General features: G+C 37.6%; 1 protein-coding gene across 1 annotated transcript in view; it reads left to right on the plus strand.

The window, feature by feature from the left end:
* The first annotated feature begins 414 nt into the window (after positions 1-414).
* Papolg (poly(A) polymerase gamma) overlaps positions 415-23,522 on the plus strand; it is a 33,717-nt gene continuing 10,609 nt past the window's right edge. Inside the window, exons 1-11 of the mRNA XM_031338849.1 lie at positions 415-677; positions 3,859-4,020; positions 5,311-5,377; positions 11,051-11,132; positions 11,363-11,472; positions 12,740-12,793; positions 14,541-14,652; positions 16,980-17,069; positions 20,269-20,407; positions 22,286-22,358; positions 23,104-23,224. Coding sequence (XP_031194709.1) covers positions 661-677; positions 3,859-4,020; positions 5,311-5,377; positions 11,051-11,132; positions 11,363-11,472; positions 12,740-12,793; positions 14,541-14,652; positions 16,980-17,069; positions 20,269-20,407; positions 22,286-22,358; positions 23,104-23,224 — 1,027 coding nt within the window. The 5' untranslated portion in view covers positions 415-660. The remainder of the gene's footprint in view (positions 678-3,858; positions 4,021-5,310; positions 5,378-11,050; positions 11,133-11,362; positions 11,473-12,739; positions 12,794-14,540; positions 14,653-16,979; positions 17,070-20,268; positions 20,408-22,285; positions 22,359-23,103; positions 23,225-23,522) is intronic.

Consider the following 23,522-nt stretch of genomic DNA (forward strand, 5'->3'; position numbering starts at 1 on the left):
AGGTGGTACTGCGAGGGAAAAGGAAACAAGTTAGGCTAATTTATTTATAAGCTTTCTTCCCTGGAATGGTTGCGTTAAAGTCGCACCTTCTTGGGTGTGACGCTCGGCGGCAAAAATCTTCTCAATGTGTACTGATTACGTTCATGACTTTAAGATGTGGGATAACAGAAGCGTTAAAACGGTGTTAGCGAAAGCGGTGGTCTTGTCTAGATGCTTTTATTACAGAAACAAGGGAAAATTGACAAATAACCTTCCCAGAGGTTTGCCTGAATTGACAATCCCACAGACCAGGGCGACTTGACACACTCTGACAGACGCGTTTGCTGCAAGTGTGCACACTTGAGGTGGGCGGGCCCCGGGAGCTCAAGGCTGGGGGTGTGGCCGAGGGCGGGCCCAGGGCTCCGGGGGCGGGGCCGCGGAGGGCGAGAGGCAGCCTGGGAAGCAGCGCCATATTGGCGGCGGCCGCGCTGTATTGTCATAAATAGAGCCGGTTTTGTGGTGTTTTCACTACTCGGTTGAATGCCTCGGCTGTAGAGAGTGGGGAAGTGAGCGAGCAAGCGAGCTACAAGCGAGCGAAGGGAAGTGGACAGAGGAAGGAAGAGAGGGCAAGAACAGGACCCCAAAGCGAAAGACACTCGCTGGAGAGAGACGCAGGAAGCGATGAAAGAGATGTCTGCGTAAGTGGGGGCGGCGGTTGAGGGCGAGGTGGAGAGAGGTGCGCTGAGGTGGGCAGCCCCGCGGCTTCCAGCCCCTGCGCCTGGCACCCTGCGCAGCCGGCCGGGACCTCTGCTTTCCGCTGCCCGCCACTCCGCAAGGGCACCTCCCCTACCCGCGGCTCACCTGGCCGCCCTGCGGGGATTCGGGAGTAGCCGTCAGCCCCCTGCCGCCCGCCTCTGAGGACGCCCCCAGACCGGGATGAGGGTGAAAGGCGCGTGTGGCTGAGGAGAAAAACGGTCGGTCACTCTCCTGCCCCAGCCGTGTCTGAGCCCGTCTGCTCCTGTCTGCATTGGCGCAAATACCATCCCCCTGCCTCCCCTCCTCCCGGCCGGACCCGCCGTCTTTCAGGTCTTTCCGAGAGGGACTGACCTAGCGGAACCCGGAGGTTTGCGGTTGCTCTTCGAGAATGGCTAAACCCTCTACCCCATTCCTTCCCACCGACCCACACAATTTCTACCGGGCTGGATCTATCCCATGCTCACACTTTGATAAGTCAAAAAGCAGTTTCTGTACTTGCCAAGAATTTATTAGAATTTCTTACCTTTCACTTTGTCCGGAAATAATTTCAACGTACAGAAAAATGCACAGAAAAACAAAAACACCATTTGTGTAGCCACCACCCATTTTTCCCAAAGACTAACATGGGGTGTGTTCTTAGCTCTTTAATCTTCCTTCTTTCTTTAAAAGAAGTCAAGCATTCCAATACATCTGAAGACTCTCCTATCCCTTCTCTGGTTGCATTCACGATGCCCTTCCAAGGCCCCAGAGTACTGAATTTGGTGTTTCTTGTTGCTGCATTTTTAATGTTGATACTACATATTCCTGTGTACAAAACCCAGTGTACCTGTTTTAAACTGTTTATAGGGTATTTTCAGTTACTACTCTGCAGACTGGTTCTTTAGAACATAATGTCTCTGACCTTCCTCTATGTTAATAATTTCATTTCTAATTATTTTTATTAACTAATGTATTCAGTTTATAAACACAGCCCAGTGCAGTACTTTTAGTGACTATTTTGAGTTATTTAGAAGTTTTTTTATTCAATGTCAGTGAACATTCTATTTACCTATCTTTGTCCCTGCAGTAACATTTCTGTAAGGTTTTTCTTGTAAGTGAAATTCATAGCACTTTTTGAGACCTACTTCTTAAAGTTCCTGTTTGGATTGACTTTGTGAAAATCTCTCCATACCTTGTATTTATCACACACAAACCTGCTCAGACAACCGTATCTCTCATCGATAGATAGATAGATAGATAGATAGATAGATAGATAGATAGATAGATAGATAGATCTTGATCTATCTAAGGAGAAATACAACTTGAAATAATTGAAGTTTTGTTTGTTCTACAGCAAGATAAAAATGGGAGAGAAATTGAAGTTTTTTTAATACTCTCTTATATTTCATTAAGTCATCTCAAAGGTATATAGGTTGTTGAGATAAGGTTTCACATGGCCCAGACTGGCCATGAGCTTGCTTCTGCTTCTATCTCTGGATTTGCTAGGGTTAGACTTGTGCCACCAAACCTGGCTAAGCTATCTTATCTTCTGTATTATCCTTTCGTTCTCCCCACTCTCATAAAACCTCCAGCTGAAAAACATGTTTTAGTTTGTGAACTTACTAGTAATAAGCCACTGTTGTTTTGTTAGTTTGGTTTTGGTTCAGAGATGGAACCTAGGTACTACACAATAAACAGTCTGTCACTGAGGTACATCTCCAACCCCAAGCCAATTTTTAAGCATTTAAAATGTAAAAAGAATTAACCACTGTTGTATTTTTGTGGTGTTTAAAATTTAAATTGATACACTTGAACATAATTTATACAGTGATTAGTTTAAAGTAATTGGCTTGTCTATCACATTTACTGATTACTTATAAGTATGTGTACTGTAATTATTATTTATCACAGTTGCCCTACTGTGCTTAGAATTAATCATAGAGCCAGGCATAACACAGACCTTTAATCCTAACCCTATGAAGCACAGGCAGGCAGATCTCTGAGTTCAAGGCCAGCCTGGTAAGTTCCAGGACAGAGTTAGATAGGGAGACCCTGTCTCAAGAAGAAAGAAAGAAATCCTAGTGTCCAGTGATACCTTTCTTTGGTGAGACGGTGTTGCTGTGCAGCTCAGGCTTTGAGCATGGATTCTACTTCAGCCTTCTGAATGAAGGCACAGGCCACTATGCCTGTCCCATTCAATCTCCCCTCCTTTCTTCCTCTGTAATTTTTTTAAAGAGCTAATTTACTCACTAAAAGACTGCCTTTTGTTTTGAGATTACATTCTTACTATGAATATATAATATTCATAGTTATGAATAGTTCTTTATGCAAATATGAAGAAAGGTAGCTAGGTTGAGAGTATGTACTCATTTTTACTTTTGCAACAAAATTTACCCCACATCTTTTAGTCATAGATGAAGTCAGAATTCTGTGGTGCTTTATTCAAGATTGTAATTTTCTACTGGCTAAGGGCAATTAAGGGTCACTTGAATCCTTCAAACTTTGCTGTTTAATGTAAAGAATTTGACAATTATTCCATGTGAAAATGATATGAATTCCAGTCTAAAATGAAGAATACTAAGTACAGTTAAAAAGTGTCAGAACTGTAAACTCTGTTTCTAGGAAAAGATGTTTGTGAATGTAGGTTTCTCAGGGACTAGTTGAGGTTTCTTTTTAAGGCTAGATTATGTCCTAAGGACCATATGATGGGTATTTTGTTCCCTTGTAGGAAAACCATTGTTTTACTAACAGTGTCTTTCAAGTGTTTGATTGCTTTTCAAAGATTCTATAACCTAGATGGTACTTGACTCAGCCTGCAGGGAATAGTAGAGGGAGCTCTGGCATAGAGCCCATTCAAGCTCTTTGCATTTGAACTGAATGGTGTTGATACAGTTGTCTTGATGCCAACACATGCTGCTTTGGGCTTGAAAAGACATCCTGACCATGGAAGCTGGAAGCTGTATGAAAAACACTTCATAAAGACAGAATACCCACCTTTCCTTTTTTCTTTTTCCTTTTTTTAAAAATGACTTCTTTGGTAATGTTCCACAAACATTAAAAAGGTGGCTCAAATAACTTAAGAGGTTCAGTGTGTCCATAGGAAATGACTTTAAATTTTTTCACTATTTCTTTTTTCTTGAACAGAAACACTATGCTGGATAGCCAGCGTCAACAAAAGCATTATGGAATTACCTCTCCAATTAGTTTGGCATGTCCTAAAGAAATTGATCATATTTATACACAGAAATTAATTGATGCCATGAAACCATTTGGAGTATTTGAAGATGAGGAAGAATTGAACCACAGGTATATCATTGACACTATAAAATATTTTTACAGTATACTATTTAATCATTAACTCATACATATTGAATACCCGGTGATCACTGCCATAAAAATGCTCCCCAAAAAGAAAAATCTTAGCTTTCTTGGAACTTAAATTTTTAATATGGATTAAAAAAGGAGACTAACTGTCAAATAAGTACAATGTTAAACATGACTAAGTACTGGTGGGAAAATAAATTTGAGGGTAGAAGTCTTTAGAGAAGACCTCATTGAAAGGAAGGGAGCCATATGGTGTTTGGTGGAAGTCTGTTCTGGGCAGAAAGTCCAGGGTGAATGTATAGTTGGTATATTTGAGGAGTAGGAAGGAGCTTAGGACAAGGGCACCTTGTAAGGCACTATAAGATTTCAGAAATTGAACTCCTTAGGGTTTTGAGAAGGAGATTGGCATGATCTGACTCATGTTTTAACAGTTACTCTGGCCATTGTGTTGGGAATAGTGTAAAAGGGAAGAGGGATCAGAGGACAAGAGTGGAAGGAGTTAAAAGGTTATTTTAACAGCCCAGGTTGGAAATAATGATACCTGAAACCTGAGGATGGCAGTGGAAATAATAGTATAGTCTAGATGTATTAAAGGTAGGGTTCTTTTATGACAAATAGAGGCAGTTTCCAAAGATGAGCCCAAGATTGTCAGTACCTGCATCTTACTGGATGGAATTCCGTTTTCTGGGGAAGACTGAGACAGAAACAAGTTTGGAAGAATCAGGAGATAGTTTTCTATTTATAGGATGCCTAAACTCATCTCTCTTCTTATTGTTCTTTTTTAATGTGAGTGTTTATGCCATTGGTTTTAAGTTTAGTAATATCAAACTGCATTAGTTAAGTACTATTTTATAAAAATTAGCCAGTAATTAACTAACCTATTTTAATTATATAAGACCCGATGAGTATCAGTGAGAGAGAATCTAGTGTCTAGTATCACAGTGAACTGATGTAATTCAATTCATTTAAAAGCAGAGTTGATATTTCAGTTTGCCTCTGTAGCCTGATTGAAGGTAACTTGGTGATTTATATTAGGTTCTTTAATTTTTGAAGATAATTCAAAGACTAAACTATTATCATCACATCACATCTGGCACTCTTAGATTTCTCAGATGTACAGTGTATCAACAGATGTAATAGCATGAGCATATGTATATAATATGGATTTAACATAGCATCAACATAAAGTTTCTACCTGTGTGTTTATTTCTTTAATGTTGTTTAGTTTTTGTTTTTGTCTTAAAAGTTTAAAGTTCTCATCTTTTATTATAGGTTGGTTGTTCTTGGTAAATTGAACAATTTAGTAAAAGAATGGATTTCTGACATCAGTGAAAGTAAGGTAAGATTGAAAGTGCATAGAATTAATTCACTGTTTCATATTTCAGTCATTCATCCAGCAATGATATGTAAGAGTAAAATATCTGAAGTACTTTAAAATAGACTCTGCATTTCTGAATAATATAACCTTATACAGTATATAGTTTTCTACTTTTATATCTTTGGAAGGATGCTTTTTGCCTTGCTTGCAAAGGGCAGTTTTCTTTTCCTTTGTTGTGACTGTCTTTTTTGCAGAATAGTAGTAGTATGTGCCAGGTTGTGAACAAATGAAATACAGGTTCAATCCATTAATTGTGACTGACATATCTTACAATTATATCAAAATGTTTATAGAAACATTTCACTTTAAATAGGTATTATAATTTGGTAGCTCTCTATTTTGGTTTACAATAAGTTAGTTACTGGCTTCCAAACTGAACATCAGTAATAACAAAAACAGACTTTCCGATATATTTAGGAATAAAATGATCTAGGCAACTGGATTTCTAAGTAAATGAGGTTTTAACCCAGAGATAGCCAATTGTAGTGACAAGTCTATAAAAATGTGTAGTTTGACTCATATGTACCAGGCCAGAGTTTTCAGTTTCAGGCTTAAAAAGCCAGACTTTAGATTTACAATGTATCCCATCTAACAGCACTGGGCTTGCTTTTGAGCACAGCACAAAAAGGCTTAAATGAGATCAGGTTCCTGTTCTCCAGCACCTCATAACCTCCAGGATCTGTTTTCTGTGTCATGGTGACTGCCATTTATTTGTGTTTTCAATGTGGAAATCTCTTAGTTGTACTTGCTTGGCCCCTCAGACATAGAAGTTTGCAAGTTCTAGTTCATAATTATATAGTATTTTCCTCATAGAACTTACTAGTTCCTGCCTTTTTAGAGGGCTTTGGATTGTGAGTTTTCTTTATTGTTGCATGAGTATTTTACTGACTGTACTAGGATGAAGTTGGGAATGTTCAACTAGGTGGTAAAAGTTTTTATTAGTCAGCTTCTTGTCCCTATAACTAATTCCTGAGATAGACTATTTAGGAAGAAAAGATTAAGCTAGCAAACAGCATTGGAGGTTCAGGTCCAAGTTCAGATAGCTCCAAGCTGGGGTAGTAGTGGGAGGCAGGGGCAACAGAGGGCTATGACAGGAGTGGAGTGAGGGTCAGAGCAAGTGTCACGCCTCACCTAGGAAATAACGAGTGAATCCAACAGCATCCCCTTGGAGACACACCCTTGTGACCTAAGATCCTCCACATCCTAGTCCCAGTCACCTAGAACCAAGCCAGTCACCATGGAACCTTGAGAAAACACTACTCATATTAAGCCATTTGTCCATTCACCAAATGGCCCTAACTCTTGCAGTTTAAACAGTTTTGTTTGTTCATACAGTATTCTTACCTCTTCCCTTAACAGTGCTCAGTTTAAAGTATCTCAGTATTTTCTGTTAGAACTTTCAGTTAGAATTCTCTTTTTAGTTACGATGAATTTGTAAGGTTGGTTCTTTTGACTTAGAATAAGGTAATGAGCCACTAAAGACTTAGACTTTAGTCATTAAATTTAATTTAATCTTTATGTTATTTACTTTTGTTGCCAAAAGGGTATCTGACTCATTTCTGATGTGTCAGGAAGGGTTATATCAGTAGCTAAGGCTGTTGGATACAATAGATTCTGGAGGTAAAATGCTACTCATGAGTAATCAAAAATTCAATTATAACAGTTATTGAGTAGATAAAGTAACCAGTTATTGTATTGATATTTCACTGTCATTTACTAATATTCTAATTTGGGAAATAGATAACTAAAGGATTTAAGCTAAGTCGAAGATCATTTGATAATTGTTGAGATACTCAGTACTTTTCACAGATAAAATTATCTAAATTCTGTAGTTGTATAAAAAATATTGTTTCCTATAATATCACTTCTCATAAACAATGCAGGGATCATACTTTCTTTTTCTTTTTTTTTAAGGCAGGGTCTCACTATGCCATTCTAACTGTTACAGAACTCTATTGTAGACCATACTGGCCATAAACTCACAAACATCTGCCTGTGACTGATACACTTCCACGTGCTAGGATTAAAGGCATTCACTACCACCATACCCAGCAAGGATTTTTTTTTCAACATAGAAAGTAAAATGACATTTTTTTAATGGTCTGGCTTATTTATCTTTTTTATTAATGTGAGTCTTAATAATTTTATTGGCTCATTCCTAGCTAAAATTGTGAGACTTTTAAAACATTACTATGCATTAAACAGAGAAAATAACTGTGTCTTGTTGTACAGGTAATTTTCTTGAGGTTAGTCACCAGAACTGTGGATGGAGAGGTAATGAAGAGTAGCAGATCCAGTTCTCACCTCTGACAAGTTTAAGTATTGTTGAAAAGCTGAGAGTTATATATTAGATATCTCTGGAAAGAGAGCTCAGCTTACCATACTAGCATAAAGACCTGAGTTCAAATCCCCAGAACCTGGTTAAAAATAAATAGGTAAGGCTGGGCATGGTGGTGCATACTGTTAATCCCAGGACTTGGGAGGCAGAAGTAGGTAAAGCTCTATTACTTCAAGGCTGGCCTGTTCTACAAAGCTACAAAGGATAGCCAGGACTCAGAGATACCTTATCTCAAATAAAGACAAACAAGCAAAATAGGTAGATAGAGAGGTAGATAGATAGAATAGATAAGTAGACAGACAGACAGACAATCCATACGGTAGGTAGGTAGATCTGATAGAGGGCTAATATCCAATATATACAAAGAACTGAAGAAGTTAGACTCCAGAGAACCAAATAACCCTATTTGGTTATTAACCCTATTAAAAAATGGGATACAGAGCTAAACAAAGAATTCTCAACTGAGTAATACTCAATGCCTGAGAAGCACCTAAAGAAATGTTCAACATCCTTAGTCATCAGGGAAATCCAAATCAAAACAACCCTGAGATTCCACCTCACACCAGTCAGAATGGCTAAGATCAAAAACTCAGGTGACAGCAGATGCTGGCGAGGTTGTGAAACCTTACAATGAAAGAGGAACACTCCTTCATTGTTGGTGGGATTGTAAACTGGTACAACCACTCTGGAAATCAGTTTGGCAGTTCCTCAGAAAACTGGACATAGTACTACCTGAGGACCCAGCAATACCACTCCTGGGCATGTACCCAGAAGATGCTCCAACAAGTAGTAAGGACACATGCTCCACTATGTTCATAGCAGCCTTATTTATAATAGCCAGAAACTGGAAACAACCCAGATGTCCCTCAACAGAGGAATGGATACAGAAAATGTGGTACATTTACACAATGGAGTACTACTCAGCTATTAAAAACAATGAATTTATGAAATTCTTAGGGAAATGGATGGATCTGGAGAATATCATCCTGAGTGAGGTAACCCAATCACAAAAGAACACACATGATATGCACTCTCTGATAAGTGGATATTAGCCCAGAAGCTTGGAATACCCAAAATACAATCCACAAACCACAAGAAACTCAAGAAGGAAGACAAAACTGTGGATACTTCGATCCTTCTTAGAAGGGGGAACAAAATACCCATGGAAGGAGTTGCAGAGACTAACTATGAAGCAGAGACTGAAGGAATGACAATCCAGAGACTGCCCCACCTGGGAATCCTTCACATATACAATCACTAAACCCAGATACTATTGTGGATGCCGGCAAGTGCTGGCTGACAGGAGCCTGATATAGCTGTCTCCTGAGAAGCTCTGCCAGTGCTGGACTAATACAGAAGTAGAGGCTCACAGCCATCCAGTGGACTGAGCACAGGATCCCCAATGAAGGACCTAGAGAAAGGACCCAAGGAGCTCAAGGGGTTTGAGTCACTTAGAAGGAACAACAATATGAGCTAACCAGTACCCTCAGAGCTCCCAGGGACTAAACCACCAACCAAAGAGAACACATGGTAGGACTCGTGGCCCCAGCTGCATATATAGCAGAGGATGGCCTAGTTGGTCATTTGGAGGAAAGGCCCTTGGTCCTTTAAAGGCTTTATGCCCCAGTGTAGGGGAATGCCAGGGCCACGAAATGGGAGAGGGAGGGTTGGTGAGCAGGAAGAGGGAGGAAGGAATAAGGGGTATTTTGGAGGGGAAACCAGGAAGGGGGGTAACATTTGAAATGTAAATAAAGAAAATGTCTAATTTTTTAAAAACTAGGTAGGTAGAAAGAAACCAACAAATTAAAGAAAAATAGACATCTGAATATGGCACCATACTCCTTAACCTTAACTACAGGGTCAGTGAGAAACCCTATCAAAAAAAAAAAAGCGAAGAGTGATCAACAAAGACACTTGACTTGTCCTCTGACCTTCATTACTCACACAAGAACACACACACACACTATACCTACTTACACACAATAAATAAATGTAGTGTAAAATAACAAAGATTACATAAAAGAAGAAGCTTATACCGTTGAAGATACTATTGATGTTCATAGAAGGACATGAAACTTAAAATGAACTTTGAAAGATGGGTAGTTAAGAACACTGGCTGCTCTTACAGAGGACCCTGGTTCAATTCCCAGCACCCATACAGTGTCTCACAGCCGCCTGCCTATAACTCCTTTTCTAGGGGAGCTGATCTTCTGACCTCCACAGGGACCAGGCACATACATATCTAACAGACATGCATATGTTTGGGTAAAATAAAAATAAATAAAGAAAAAAGTAGATAGTATTAAGGTACTGATAGGATAAGAAAGTGAGCATTCAAGGGAGAAACAATGACAAGTGATGTGGGAAGGAGGTTAGTCATGAAATAAATTGGCAGTTTAAACTTGTGGAAATTTTTAGTAGCGAGGCCAAAAATTGATACTTTGGTAGTTGAGGAAAAATGCACTGGTGGTTGGCTTTATGCAGGTGGCTCATAAAATAGAATAGGTAAGTAAGACTAGGGGCAAGTGTGTAATTTAGGATAATAACTATTATAAACTTGAGAATAAGGGGAATAGGAGTTGAGAAGAGAAGCAACATATATGGGGAATGTAAACTAAAAATTTGTAAATGAAACTGGCTATGGTAGTGCTGGCCTGTGATCCCAGCACTTGGGAAGTAGAAACTGGAATATTAGAAGTTTGCTTGAAGCCAGTCTAGGCTACTGGGACTCAAACACAGAAAACTCACTCATAAAAGAATAATGATGATACACTGGGACAGTAATGCCATTGGGGAACAGAAATAATGAATTAGAAGGGCTGTCTGACTTTACTATAGAAGAATGTTTAAAGCATGGGTATTAAGTAAATCAGAATAAAATAGCTATCTAATAAGCATTTGGAATTGGCCCTGGAAAGAGGTTAAAAAGTAGCTTTTTAATTATGATACAGTCAAAGAAATAAAAGTGAAGTCTTTCCATTTGTTCTCACAAAATGTTCCCATCAAGAATGACCTCACTCTTACAGAAGGCTAAAAAGCTAAGATCAAACAATTAAAAATGCATGTAACAAAAACTAAAGGAAAGACGGGGATTGGCTGAGACTTTTACTGGAAAGAGCTGCAGTTTATTAATTTGATAGTTGAGTTCCTTAAAGGAGCCTTAAAGTGCTTTAACACATCTCTTCAACAGGACTGGCAAATGTTCAGTGTATCAGTTGTGCAGTAAGACTGCAGACTTTTAGGTGCTCTTTATGCAAAATAACTTAAATGGTTGAATGCCTTTTGCTTTATTTTAGAATCTCCCACCTTCTGTTGTGGCTACTGTTGGTGGTAAAATTTTCACATTTGGATCTTACAGGCTTGGCGTACACACCAAAGGTAACTGCTTTTTAGTTATGTTTTAGTCATAAGAACTTTTAGGGAAACCGTTTTACTTGTTCACAGTTAGCAAGTACTGAACATAGTATCTGTATCTTACTACCATTAATGAACACTGTTAGCATTATCTTATACTCATCTTTCATACCTAGTTCTGTATTTATGTTTATGTGGACTTTAATGAAAATATAATTTATCATTCTTAATAAGAAATAATTTTATTTTTGTAGGAGCTGATATTGATGCACTTTGTGTAGCCCCAAGACATGTGGAGAGATCAGATTTTTTTCAGTCCTTTTTTGAAAAATTGAAACATCAAGATGGCATTAGAAACTTAAGAGTAAGTATCTTTTGGCATCTAACATATTTTTTTTTAAAGATTTATTTATTATTATATGTAAGTACACTGTAGCTGTCTTTAAACACACCAGGAGAGGGCTTCAGATCTCATTTCGGATGGTTGTGAGCCACCATGTAGTTGCTGGGATTTGAACTCAGGACCTTCAGAAGAGCAGTCAGTGCTCTTAACTGCTGAGCCATCCCTCCAGTCCCTGGCATCTAATATTTTGAACTTAGAAACAGCCATAAAAGCAAGGACTTAGAATTATTAACATATCTTTTAAGTTGCTGTATCTTGCTAATATCATGCATAAGAATCAGGAACATGGATTTTATAGCTCTATAGGCACTCCTGTAGCTCTGAGATCTCAGTCAATCAGCAATCTGTCTGAGCGTGGTTTTCCATCTATAAAAGTAGAGAATTGGTAATAACATTCTCAAGCTAGTTTTGAGAATCAGACCACTTACTGTAATATTTGATAAGTGATTGATGTATAGCCAATTGTGGGTGATATGTGTGAGGTTCAGTTAATAACTATGTGTATATCTAGCCCTTCATTAACAAGTAACATTTCCATTCTAGCAAACTATAAAACACTGGCCTCAGTTCTAACAGCATAATTTCGAATGTACATATTTTTAAGTGTGTGGAGGTTATCCTATGCTTGGATCATGTGCTTATGGAGGCCACAGGACAATTTTAGGTATCACATCAAGGCATTGTCTGCCTTTCGTCAGAGAGGGCCTCTCATTGTCCTAGAATCACCAACAAGGGTACACTTTTTCTGGTCAATAAGCCCTAGGGATCCTCCTGCTTACTCCCTAATGCACGTTGTGCCCAGCACTAGGATCTGTGGATTGAACTCTTGTCTCATGTCTTCAGGTCAAGTACTGAGCCAGCCCCTAGCACACTTGTTTGATAAATATTTTTTAAAAATTTTACACTAATGCTTTTTGAGTCTCATACATCCCAGGTTTAAACTCATTGTGTAGTTAACAATGACCTTGAACTGTTGATCTGTATCTTGAGTACCAGGACTACAGGAATGGGTCACCATACATTTTACACTTAATACTTTTTGTAAATAATCAATTTTCAATTAAGACTCCAGAAATGATATCAAGATAACAACAGTTCTGCTTTCCAGTTTCTGACAGATATTCCTGTTTCTAACAGGATAAGTTAATTAGCAGGCACAGACCTGTGTGACCTAAATAAAAGACTAACCCGTTTGTTATTTTATTTTTTTTGTCTTCCTCTTTTATAGGCTGTAGAAGATGCTTTTGTACCTGTTATAAAATTTGAATTTGATGGTATTGAAGTAAGTGTTTAATATATTTTTAATTTTACAATTGAAATATTTAACCTGTAAGATTTGCTTCAAAATCAGACTTAGCATGGGCACATTTTATTTGGTTTGGGTTTGGGTTTGGGTTTTGAAATAATCTCACTATGTAACTCTAGCTGGCCTCCTGAGCGCTTGCCTGGTACTAACCACAGTTTAAAGAATGTAACAGTCTTTTCACCTTCTTGTTTCCCTTGACCACTCATTGTGGAAAACTTACAAACCTCCATTTCTTTCCTCATGCTTTTTGTACACAACCTTTCTCATTCTTATAATCATCGAAAATAACTGCACTATTATGCTTTTGTCTGGAGCAGTGTTCTAGTTACGTCATTATCTTAAAAACAGTTTGCAAAACTCAGAACTGAGGGCACTGACTTACTACCATTCCTTTGTGCTATAACAGGTTTTTCCCTCAGGAGTTAGTGACTGTTGAGTTCTGCCTGGTTGTTATACTTAGGTCTAGCTTAAGCCCAGTCGTCTCCTTTAAGCTGAGAGTCATCAGCATCTTGAGGGAAAGTCCACTGGGTTTTTACTCTGTTCTCAGCTCGTGGCCCATTGTTTGTGCGCAGCTGTCATCCTGTCGATCTCACTATGATCTTCATGGAACTTTCTCTCCCTACTCTAGAATTTCCTTCTTTCTTGATATACTACCATCTTACTGGAGCTTAGCCATTGGTTGCCTAAATAAGAATTTGTTTTCTTTTTATCTTGCATGCTTAAAAAGCACTGGATTCATAGTTTTGCTGAGTGCATCATTCTAGGTAGGAAATGATTTTTTACATCCTCTAAGGCCTGCGCTGTCTTGTGGCCTCTGCTGTAGAAGAGCATATTACTATTTTGACTCTTTCTTTGTATATATGGTCAGGTTTGTCTCTTGTTTTATTTAGTTGTTTTAGTTTTATTTTGTCTTCATACTTGTAGAATTCATGGTGATAATATGCTTTGGTTTGTGTTTTTAACTGATATGCTTGGCATGCAATAGTCTTCTTTTAGAATAGAAAGGCCTTTAGTTCTTGGAACTTTTATTGAGTTCTTTTGGATTTCCTGCCTTTATTTACACACAGGTCTTTTTTCATGGAATCCTAAAATTTGTGTGTTGAGTCTTCAGAGAACAGCTTTCTTTAAAAATAAATAAAAGCACACACATTTCTTCTTTCTTACTTAATTAACCATATCTTAATATTTTTATTCTCCTTCTTGGTTTTTCCTGTCTTTCAAGCTTTGTAATAATATCTACTACCCTGTTTTTAATTTCTAAAAATACTAATTATATTTTCTAAATGTTCTTTTAAGTTTAGTTATGTATTTATTCATAGATACCTGCTTTTATTCCCCCACATAAAATGATTAAATCTTAGGTCACTGGGTCTTTTAGCATTTGCCTGCCTGTTCTCCAGCCTCAATGACTTTTGCTGATGTTTCTAGTGTCTGTTTCCTAGTGGGTTATGCCATAAACTCAAAGAAAACTAAACCAAAACCAAAACATTTCTCAGTATCTCAGTTGAGTTTCAAGAGGGAGTAAAAGTAAATGTGTGCATCTTCCATCTTTATTTCAAGATATGCAGTGATTGCCCCACATTAGGTCACCTACATAGGCCTCCTGGTATTTTAGTAGACTGTCCCAAACTAATAATTGGAACTTTTTATGTTTGGAGTTAGGGTTGGGGAGAATGGACCAGGAGAAGTAAATATCTCTTTTCTTTTTTATCTCTTTCCAAAGATTGATTTAGTCTTTGCAAGACTGGCAATACAAACCATATCAGATAATTTAGATCTAAGAGATGACTCTCGTCTGAGAAGCCTTGATATACGGTGCATTAGAAGTTTAAATGGTAAGTTTCTATAAAAAAATCTTAGATTCCTGCTTGAAAACAATGTGGTAAATAGAGCCTGTAGTTGTAGATGATTAGTTGATTAATGTGCTCTAAAAATTGCCCCAGCAGCAGCAGCAGCAGCAGCAGCAGCCACGGGAGTTCCTCACTACCTGCCCCAGTGTTCTGGATTCCCAAATGAAAGACACAAACACAGCTTTATATTTTAATATGCCTTAAGCAACTCATTGGTGGGACCACCCCCAAAGCTCCACACAGCTAGCACACTCTCCCCTTTGATATTCCTGAATTATTACTTACTAAAACCTATATTCCATCCTGCCTGCCCTGGCCTGCAGCCCTGTGGGGCTACCCTCTGTGACTGCTACATGCTGGCTGTTTCTCTGTTCTGCACTTCTCAGGCCTGATTGCTCTGCTTCCTAGGCATGATGGTTCTATCCTTTCTTCTCTCTCCATCCCTTGCCTGGGAATCCTAAAGTCTTGCCTCTGTCTCCCTGCCCAGCCATCATTGGCTACCTGCAACTTTATTTACCAATTAGAACCAGCTGGGGGAAGAGACCCTCAGCATCTTACATACGTGATTCTTGTGCAATTTTGGGAACCCAGTTAACATAATACAAGCATTAAACCAAATCCACAACAAGAGCCCTTTTGCAGAATTGTTAATGGACTATTTTAAAGACTTGAGCAAACTAAAAAACTAAGAGCATAGCTCAGTGTTAGAGCACAGGCTTAACATGAGAGACTTTTCATTCTATCACCAAAACCAGAAATTTTTAAGGCGTGGTTTTCTTTATAAAAATAGTATAACTAATTATTTTTAAATATTCTTGAAAGATTATGTTTAGAACAGTGGTTCATAAACATATTGGTCTCAGAAGGTCTGTAAACCTATAAGATTGAGAACCCCAAAATATTTTTTCATCTGGATTATATGTCAATGTTTATCATATTATGAATAAAAATGCTTAGAATATTTATAGTTCACTAAAAATAAAAAGCAATTGTAAATTAATAATTTTATATATAAAATGGACTTTTTTCCAGATTATCCTGTCTGCTTCTATAGTTAATGTACTAATATCTTGTTTTTGTTAAAATATAAAAAGAAATGGAATTAATTATTCTATCACATTAATATCTAGTGATCTCTCTTCTCCTTTGAATATACCCTTTTGCCTTTGCCTGTTTTGTTGTTGTTGTTGTGTTTTTGTTTTGGGGGTGTTTGATTGTTTGTTTGTTTTTAACTGTCATACTCTGGCTATTTGGAAAATGTTAGTTCACAAAGTTATTTTTATCTTCCAAATGTTAATGCAGATTTCATTATAAGTAGGTTTTAAATTATATTGATTAATTAATATTAGCACCAGCTCTGTCATGAGAGTCTTTAACAGATTTCATATAAGTGGGTTTTAAATTATATTGATTAATTAATTTTGGCACCAGCTCTGTAATGAGAGTCTTTAAAGTTTTACAAGCTGTCAGGTTCACAATAGTAGATAAAAGTGATTTATAACTAATTAACTTAAAAGCTTACCTCTTATCCACAGTATGCCTCTTATCCAAGTATCATTGTTTTCCTTGAGGCAAGGAGTTTAGTTTATTTTTCAGAGACTACTGAGTACCCAGTTTTGTAACCTTTTTTATCTTTAGTCATAATTTCAAGCAACCTAGTATTACTTGAAAATGAGGCTATTTTAGCATATAGCTGAAATGATGACACACCTCTTTCCTTTTGGTTGCTTTTGTTTAACCTAGAGCCTGTGAGAGGAGTGAAGTGTGTTGTACACTTGTATACTTTGTTGCCATTGCCTTGTTTGAGCTCTGAGGTAACACTGTAGTTGCCAGTGCTCCATCAATGCAAATGTTAGTACACTGTGAAAATGGTAAGGAAAGATGGGGGCCTCTTAAAAAAGGTTTAACCTCACAGGTTCTTCAGGTTTAAGAGCCACTGATTTATATTCTCCTTTCTTTACACGTTTGTTTGTTTGTTTGTTTGTTTGTTTGAAACATGGTTTTTCTGTGGAACTCACTTTAGACCAGGCTGGCCTCAAACTTAGAGATCTACTTGCCTCTACCTCAAGAGTGCTGAGATTAAGGTCAAGCACCACCACACCCAGCTTATTTATTTTGTTTTATTTAATGTGATTACACTTCTTTGTGGAAAGGTTTCTATTAAGAAAGTTTTATAACTTGGAGATATTATGATTAAATCAGATATAGAAGAGACCCATCTGTTCTTCATTTGAGAGACTGAAGGTTAGGAGACTATTTGAATTAACTGAGTTTTACTCCTTAGTGAAAAATCAATGTTTCCTCTTTTTCAGGATGTAGAGTTACTGATGAAATTTTGCACTTAGTGCCAAATAAAGAAACTTTTAGACTCACCCTAAGAGCAGTCAAATTATGGGCAAAGCGTAAGTATCCCAAGTCTTTTATGTGTCTATTTAAATTTTCTGTTGCTAGTAATTGAAACACATATGAAACTCTAATCTTACTGATGTTGAGGATTGATGGTCTGTAAACTTAGTAAAGCTGTTTCTCAGGTGTAGTGGTGTGTGTGTGTGTCTCTCTCTTTGAGTATATGTATGTGTCTGTGTATATGTATATGAATGTGAGTGTGTTTGTGTATAACTCATAAAATGCCCTTTGCCTAGTTCTGATCTGATGTAGGAAATTCTGTATTATTTATAACTATAGTCAGACAGTGTTTAACAATGGGGAGATGAGGGCTGAAGCAGTGACTCAGTGGTAAGAGCACTTGGTGAATGGTCTGAGTTTGAGTCCCCAGCACATGTGCAAAAGGAGGCACAGCTGTGTGTGCCTGTATCCGTAACCTCAGCACTGGAGAGCTAGAAACAGGGGCGTCTCTGAGGCTTGCTGCCTGCCTGCTATCCTAGCTTCAGGTTCAGTGAGATAAAGCTCAAGGGAATCAGAGAGAGAACAAGATACCCAGAGGCAGCCTCTACCCTACATGTGCATGGGCCTGTACACACACGTTCAAGAATACCACATAACTACACACACACAATTTTAAAAGTAAATTAAGAATGATGATATGGTCTGAAAAATGAATCGTTAGGTGATTTTGTGCCTATGTAAACAAAATAGAATGTGCTCACATAAACCTAGTTGGTACAGCCTACCCCTTTGTAGAAAGCTATTGATCCTAAACTGAAAACCTATATATAGCCTTTTACCTGAATAATGTAGGCCTTTGTAACACAGTGCTAAGTACTTTCATATAGAAGATAGCTAGATACAACAACATACAGCAAAAACACAAAGTGTGATCTAGATGTTACATATGATAAATGGAAATTGCTGAACCCAAAGTTGGTCAGAGTGCGTCAGTGAATGATTGCAAATGCCTGGGACATTAAATATCCAGTATTGTAGACTTTATGACTCACTGACTTATAAGAAGTTTTTTCTTCCTTCAATAATGTATTTAACTTATAATTTTTTAAACTTAAATTTTAAAATTTTTTTTAATTCCTTTGTAATAACACAAATTGGGCATGGTAGCATGCCAATAATTCCAGTGTCCAGTATGGTGAAGTTGAAGGGTCACATATTCAAGGCCAGCAAAACTTTGTCTTAAAAAACAAAGCCCATTTATGCAAGTAGGAATGATGGTTCCCACCAATGTTCCCAGGAACTTGAAATGCTGGGGATGACCACTGGAGTAGCTCATGAGCTAGAAGAAGCCAGCTTCCTTTCCAATCCAACATTGCTCTCAATTTTCTTGATTTTTTTTCTGGTGTTCCCTTTTCTCTGACCTCCTCTTCAGCTATACATCTTTTTTCCATCTCCATTATAATTAATTTTAAGTGACTGCCGTCATGTATGTGGCTGTTCCCTGACTGCCGTCATGTATGTGGCTGTTCCCTGACTGCCGTCATGTATGTGGCTGTTCCCTGACTGACATCATTATCCGTCATGTATGTGGCTGTTCCCTGACTGCCGTCATGTATGTGGCTGTTCCCTGACTGCCGTCATGTATGTGGTTGTTCCCTGACTGCCGTCATGTATGTGGCTGTTCCCTGACTGCCGTCATGTATGTGGCTGTTCCCTGACTGCCGTCATGTATGTGGCTGTTCCCTGACTGCTGTCATGTATGTGGCTCATGACTATACTGAAGCAGTGCTGTACTTCAGTACTAGGTCTCACATGTCCTAAAACAGATTTCTCCATAAAACTTTGATTATGGAAACGTTTTATATGGTATTGTCAAATCCCATTAACTCTGTGACTATATTAGACACTTGAAATGTCCAACAAGGAACTGATTTTTAAATTTGTGTTTTATTTCATTGATACTAAAATTAAATGTCCCAAGAAAGGTAAAATAATGCTCATTTAAAAATCTTGTCACATATATTATCATTCCTAATAGCCAAAGAGTAAACACAAGTCACATATTCATACACTGATGAATGCATATAAAAACATGGTATATCCTTACTATCAGATACTATTTTGCAATAAAATGGAAAGGTAAATGATACAATATAAATGAATGTTGACACCACTTAAAGTGTGACAGAAGTTACCCAAAAGTCAACATGCACAGACTTTGATTTATATAAAAATGTCCATATATTAGGACAGATGTATAAGACAGAAAGTAGGTGAGTGGTTGCTTAGGTCTCCAGGTCCAGAGAAGGGAGTGGTATGACTGGTTAGGTTTCTTTGGAGACGATGAACTATCCTAGACATGATTGTGGGGTTACACAACTCTGAATGTACCAAAAGGCGTTGAATTGTATAGTTTAAATGAATCAGTCTTATGGTGTGAGGTCTGTGGGGAAAAGATAGCCATGTGTTGCTTGTGGCTACCATATTGAACAGCGGGTTTAAATGAGTTTAAGCAGGTGATTTTTGCCTGTGGCCTTAAATAGGATAATGTAATTTGTATTGAAAGGATAACATGAACAATTTATCTCTCTTTATAAACAAAACACTGTATTTTTCAATTTTTACGTGTGTAGTTTTTATGTTTAAATGTCTAAATGACATTTTTGTAGGATTTTTCCCCTTCTCTATGTGAGACATAAAATAATAGCACATTGTGTAATAAGAGCATATTAATATTAGGCTTAATGAGATATGGTAATAGTTTTCCATAGATTTCTATAAAAATATCATTTCACGGGTGAATTTAATATCATTAGTATATTTTTCACAATGGAGACATATCCAATTTCTGTGAAATACTGATGTTTGTTGCCAATTTCATGCTTAGTTTTAAAATATTCCTCATGTATACGATTGTTCTTTCTTACCTACTTACCTCCAGATGTCTTTCTTTCTGTTTATTTCTCTCTTTAACTACAGATATTTCTGGGGGAGGGAGGAGGGCTTAGGAGTAATTTCAGTAGAATTATTCAGGATAGTTGGCAGTAAAGCAGGGAACTAAGGTCCTTGTCTGTACACTGAGGGACAAAGCAGAGAGCCAGAAGTAGAAACCAAGCTTGCTGACTGACTTGGAACCTAGTGTTTGGGTTCTAGTATTCATTTCAGTTTTGTGTTTAGTTTTGTGAATGAAGTTATCCTGTTGTATTTCAAATATAATAGATCTGAATAATAATTAACGAATGTTCGTATTTCTAGGTCGTGGTATTTATTCCAATATGCTAGGATTCCTTGGCGGAGTCTCCTGGGCAATGCTGGTTGCCAGAACTTGCCAACTGTACCCAAATGCAGCAGCTTCAACTTTAGTTCACAAGTTTTTTTTAGTTTTTTCCAAATGGTAAGCATATATAATTTGACTAATTATTAACTTCTATGAATGTATAAAAAGGTTTTTTTGAAATTTTAAGAACTATAGCCAGGCTAGTGGTTTCTGCCTGTAATCCTAGCACTTGAGAGCTTTAAGTAGGACTATTGCCATGAGTTTGAGGACAACCTGGGCTCCATAGTCTATTTTAGTACTGGCTATAGAGAGAGACCTTAAGGAAGACAGACAAACCTATGCATAGATATTTGTGTTGTTTTACATTCATTAAAAACTTTAAAATGTATTTATCTGAGAATGGGACATCCAGATGACACACTTTCCTTTCTTTTTATAACTGATATATAAAATTGTATATACTTATGAGGTGCCCACGATATTTTGGTAGTGTACATTATACAGTCAGATCAAGGTTAGCATGTGTGACTCCTCAGTCCTTTATCATTTCTTAATGGTGAACACAGTCTCTTAGCTTGTTGAAGTCCATAGCACAACTAACATTACTTGTAGTCATCCTCCTGTGCAACAGAACACCAAAACTTAACTAATTTAATATCCATTGCCTGACATTGTCCTCTTCTTTTCTACCCTGCTCTCCTAGTACCCGCTAGCTACTAGTCTACTTCCACATTCTTTGAGGCCAACATTTTGAAGGAAAAATCCTGTGCTTGTTTATTTCAGTTAATGCCATGGCCTCCAATACCATCCATGTTATAACAAATGACATGATTTTGTTGTGGCTTCCTTGGGTCTTTCTCCCCTCACCTCCACTCCCTACCAATGTTTGGGAAAAGGGCTTAACTTTGTAGCCCGGGCTTATCTACAACTTGAATTCCGCTTGCTTCAGCCTTCCAAGTATTGGGATCATAGATGTGTATGTACCCCCACACCTGGTTTTGACTTTTTTTTTTCCTTTTTTGATTTTATTTTATGTATGAGTGTATTGTTTTGTCTAAATGTATGTCTGTTCACCACTTTCTGCCTGGTACCTGTAGAGGTCAGAAGAGGATATTAACTCCCCTGGACCAGGAGTTACAATTATGAGCTTTCCATGTGGATGGCGGAATTGAGCCTGGGTCCTAAGCAATCAGTGCTCTGGGTGTTTTGTTTTGTTTTGTTGTTTTGCTTTGAGTTTTATTTTTTATTAAGTTATTTATTTACTTTTACATCCTGATCACAGCTTCTCCTCCCTCTTCTTCCTCTCACCTTCCGTCTACCCCTCCCCCTTCTTTCCTCAGAAAAGGGAAGGCCTCCCATGGATATCAACCAGCCTTGGCAATGTCAAGTTGCAGTAGGACTAAGCACATCTTCTATTAAGGCTAGACAAGGCAGTCCAGTTGGGAAAAGGGATCCAAAAGCAGGCAGTAGAGTCAGAGATAGCCCTTGCTCCTGCTATTATGAGTCCCACATGGAGACCCAGCTGCTACATATGTGCAGAGAGCCTAGGTCTGTCCCATGATGCTCTCTGACAATCAGTGCTTATAACCCCTGTAATTCTCTTAAGGAAGTCAACAAGGAGCCACTTGAGTTTATGAGTGAGCCTTATCTTAAGAGAGTAACATCCCTGTACATTTGGGTTTTGTACATTAAGCTCACCTAGGAAAATGGAGATGATAATCATGGCTGCTTCATTCATGTGCTGGTATTTTCAGCAAATGTTAATTATTGCTGTTACTATATCATCAGAATCAAATCTGTGAAAGCAGATGAGAAGGGAGGTTCAGATTGCTTTAATTAACAAAGGACTGGTTGGCGTTTCTGAGGAAGGGCAAATAAACAGACTCTTGTACATTGTATGTTGTCATGTAATTAAGATTGGGACAGCTTAATACTTTTAATATTTTTATATAGCATCTGAAGTGTTTGTGAATTACTTTGCTTTATTCATGTTAGGGAATGGCCAAATCCTGTGCTGTTGAAGCAACCAGAAGAAAGCAACTTGAATTTGCCTGTCTGGGATCCTCGGGTATGAGAATTTATTATGGAATTTTATTCAGTCATTTAGGAGTAGGACCTTTCTCTAAATCATAGTTCAAATGTTATATCGTTAAAATTTCTTCATATAAGACTAGATAAGTGGCTGTACCAAAACAGTATCATAATTCATTGTATAAAAAACAAAACAAACAAACAAAAAAAAACTGTCCCAGCACTTGGGAGGCAGAGGCAGGTGGATTTCTGAGTTCGAGGCCAGCCTGGTCTACAGAGTGAGTTCCAGGACAGCCAGGGCTATACAGAGAAACTCTGTCTCCAAAAACAAAAACAAAAACAAAAAAAACCTGTCTCACAAGTAGTTGCTTAAATACTTAAATAAAATACTGAAATATATAAAAGTAATACTTTGTAGTACAGCTTAAGACAGATTCATAATTCTTACATAGCTTCCATCTTAATAAAAGTAGGCACTCATTTCTATATAAAATCAGAGATAGTCTCTGTAGTTATTATATTTCAATAATTCTGAAAAACTATTGCTTCTAAGATACATCATTTAATAGCTTTACTGAGGAGAAATTAACTTCTACAGGACTCTGACAAGTAAATATGTCTGACTTCAGGAAGAAATGCAGTTCAGAAGCGAAATATATATTTCCTAGAATTGAGAGAGTTTAGTATTAAATTTATATTTCATATTCTTCATAATTTAGGGGAAATAAAGTGAGGACTACTAAATAGAAGAATAGGTAATTATTCTGCTTCTAATTTCACAGGTAAATCCATCAGACAGGTATCATCTTATGCCAATAATTACCCCTGCCTACCCACAACAAAATTCTACGTATAATGTGTCTACATCAACTCGAACAGTAATGGTAGAAGAATTTAAACAAGGTAAATATGCTTGGCCCTGTTGTCCCTTACATATTCCCAAGATTTTAGTAGACAGTTTTATTCTATATTGGTAGCTATCGATTGTCAGTTAGAATTCTGTAACCCTTAATTCTTTGTAAAACTTCAAATGCTTTCCAAAATAATATTAATAAAAATAATAACAAAATTACTAAGGCCAAAATTGGGAGCTGGAGAGATGGCTCAGTGGTTAAGGGTGCTGACTGCTCTTCCAGAGGTCCTGAGCTAGACTCCCAGCAACCATATGGTGGCTCACAACCATCCTTAATGGAATCTGATA

Source organism: Mastomys coucha, unplaced genomic scaffold (genome assembly GCF_008632895.1).
Source record: "Mastomys coucha isolate ucsf_1 unplaced genomic scaffold, UCSF_Mcou_1 pScaffold22, whole genome shotgun sequence".
Lineage (NCBI taxonomy): Eukaryota > Metazoa > Chordata > Mammalia > Rodentia > Muridae > Mastomys > Mastomys coucha.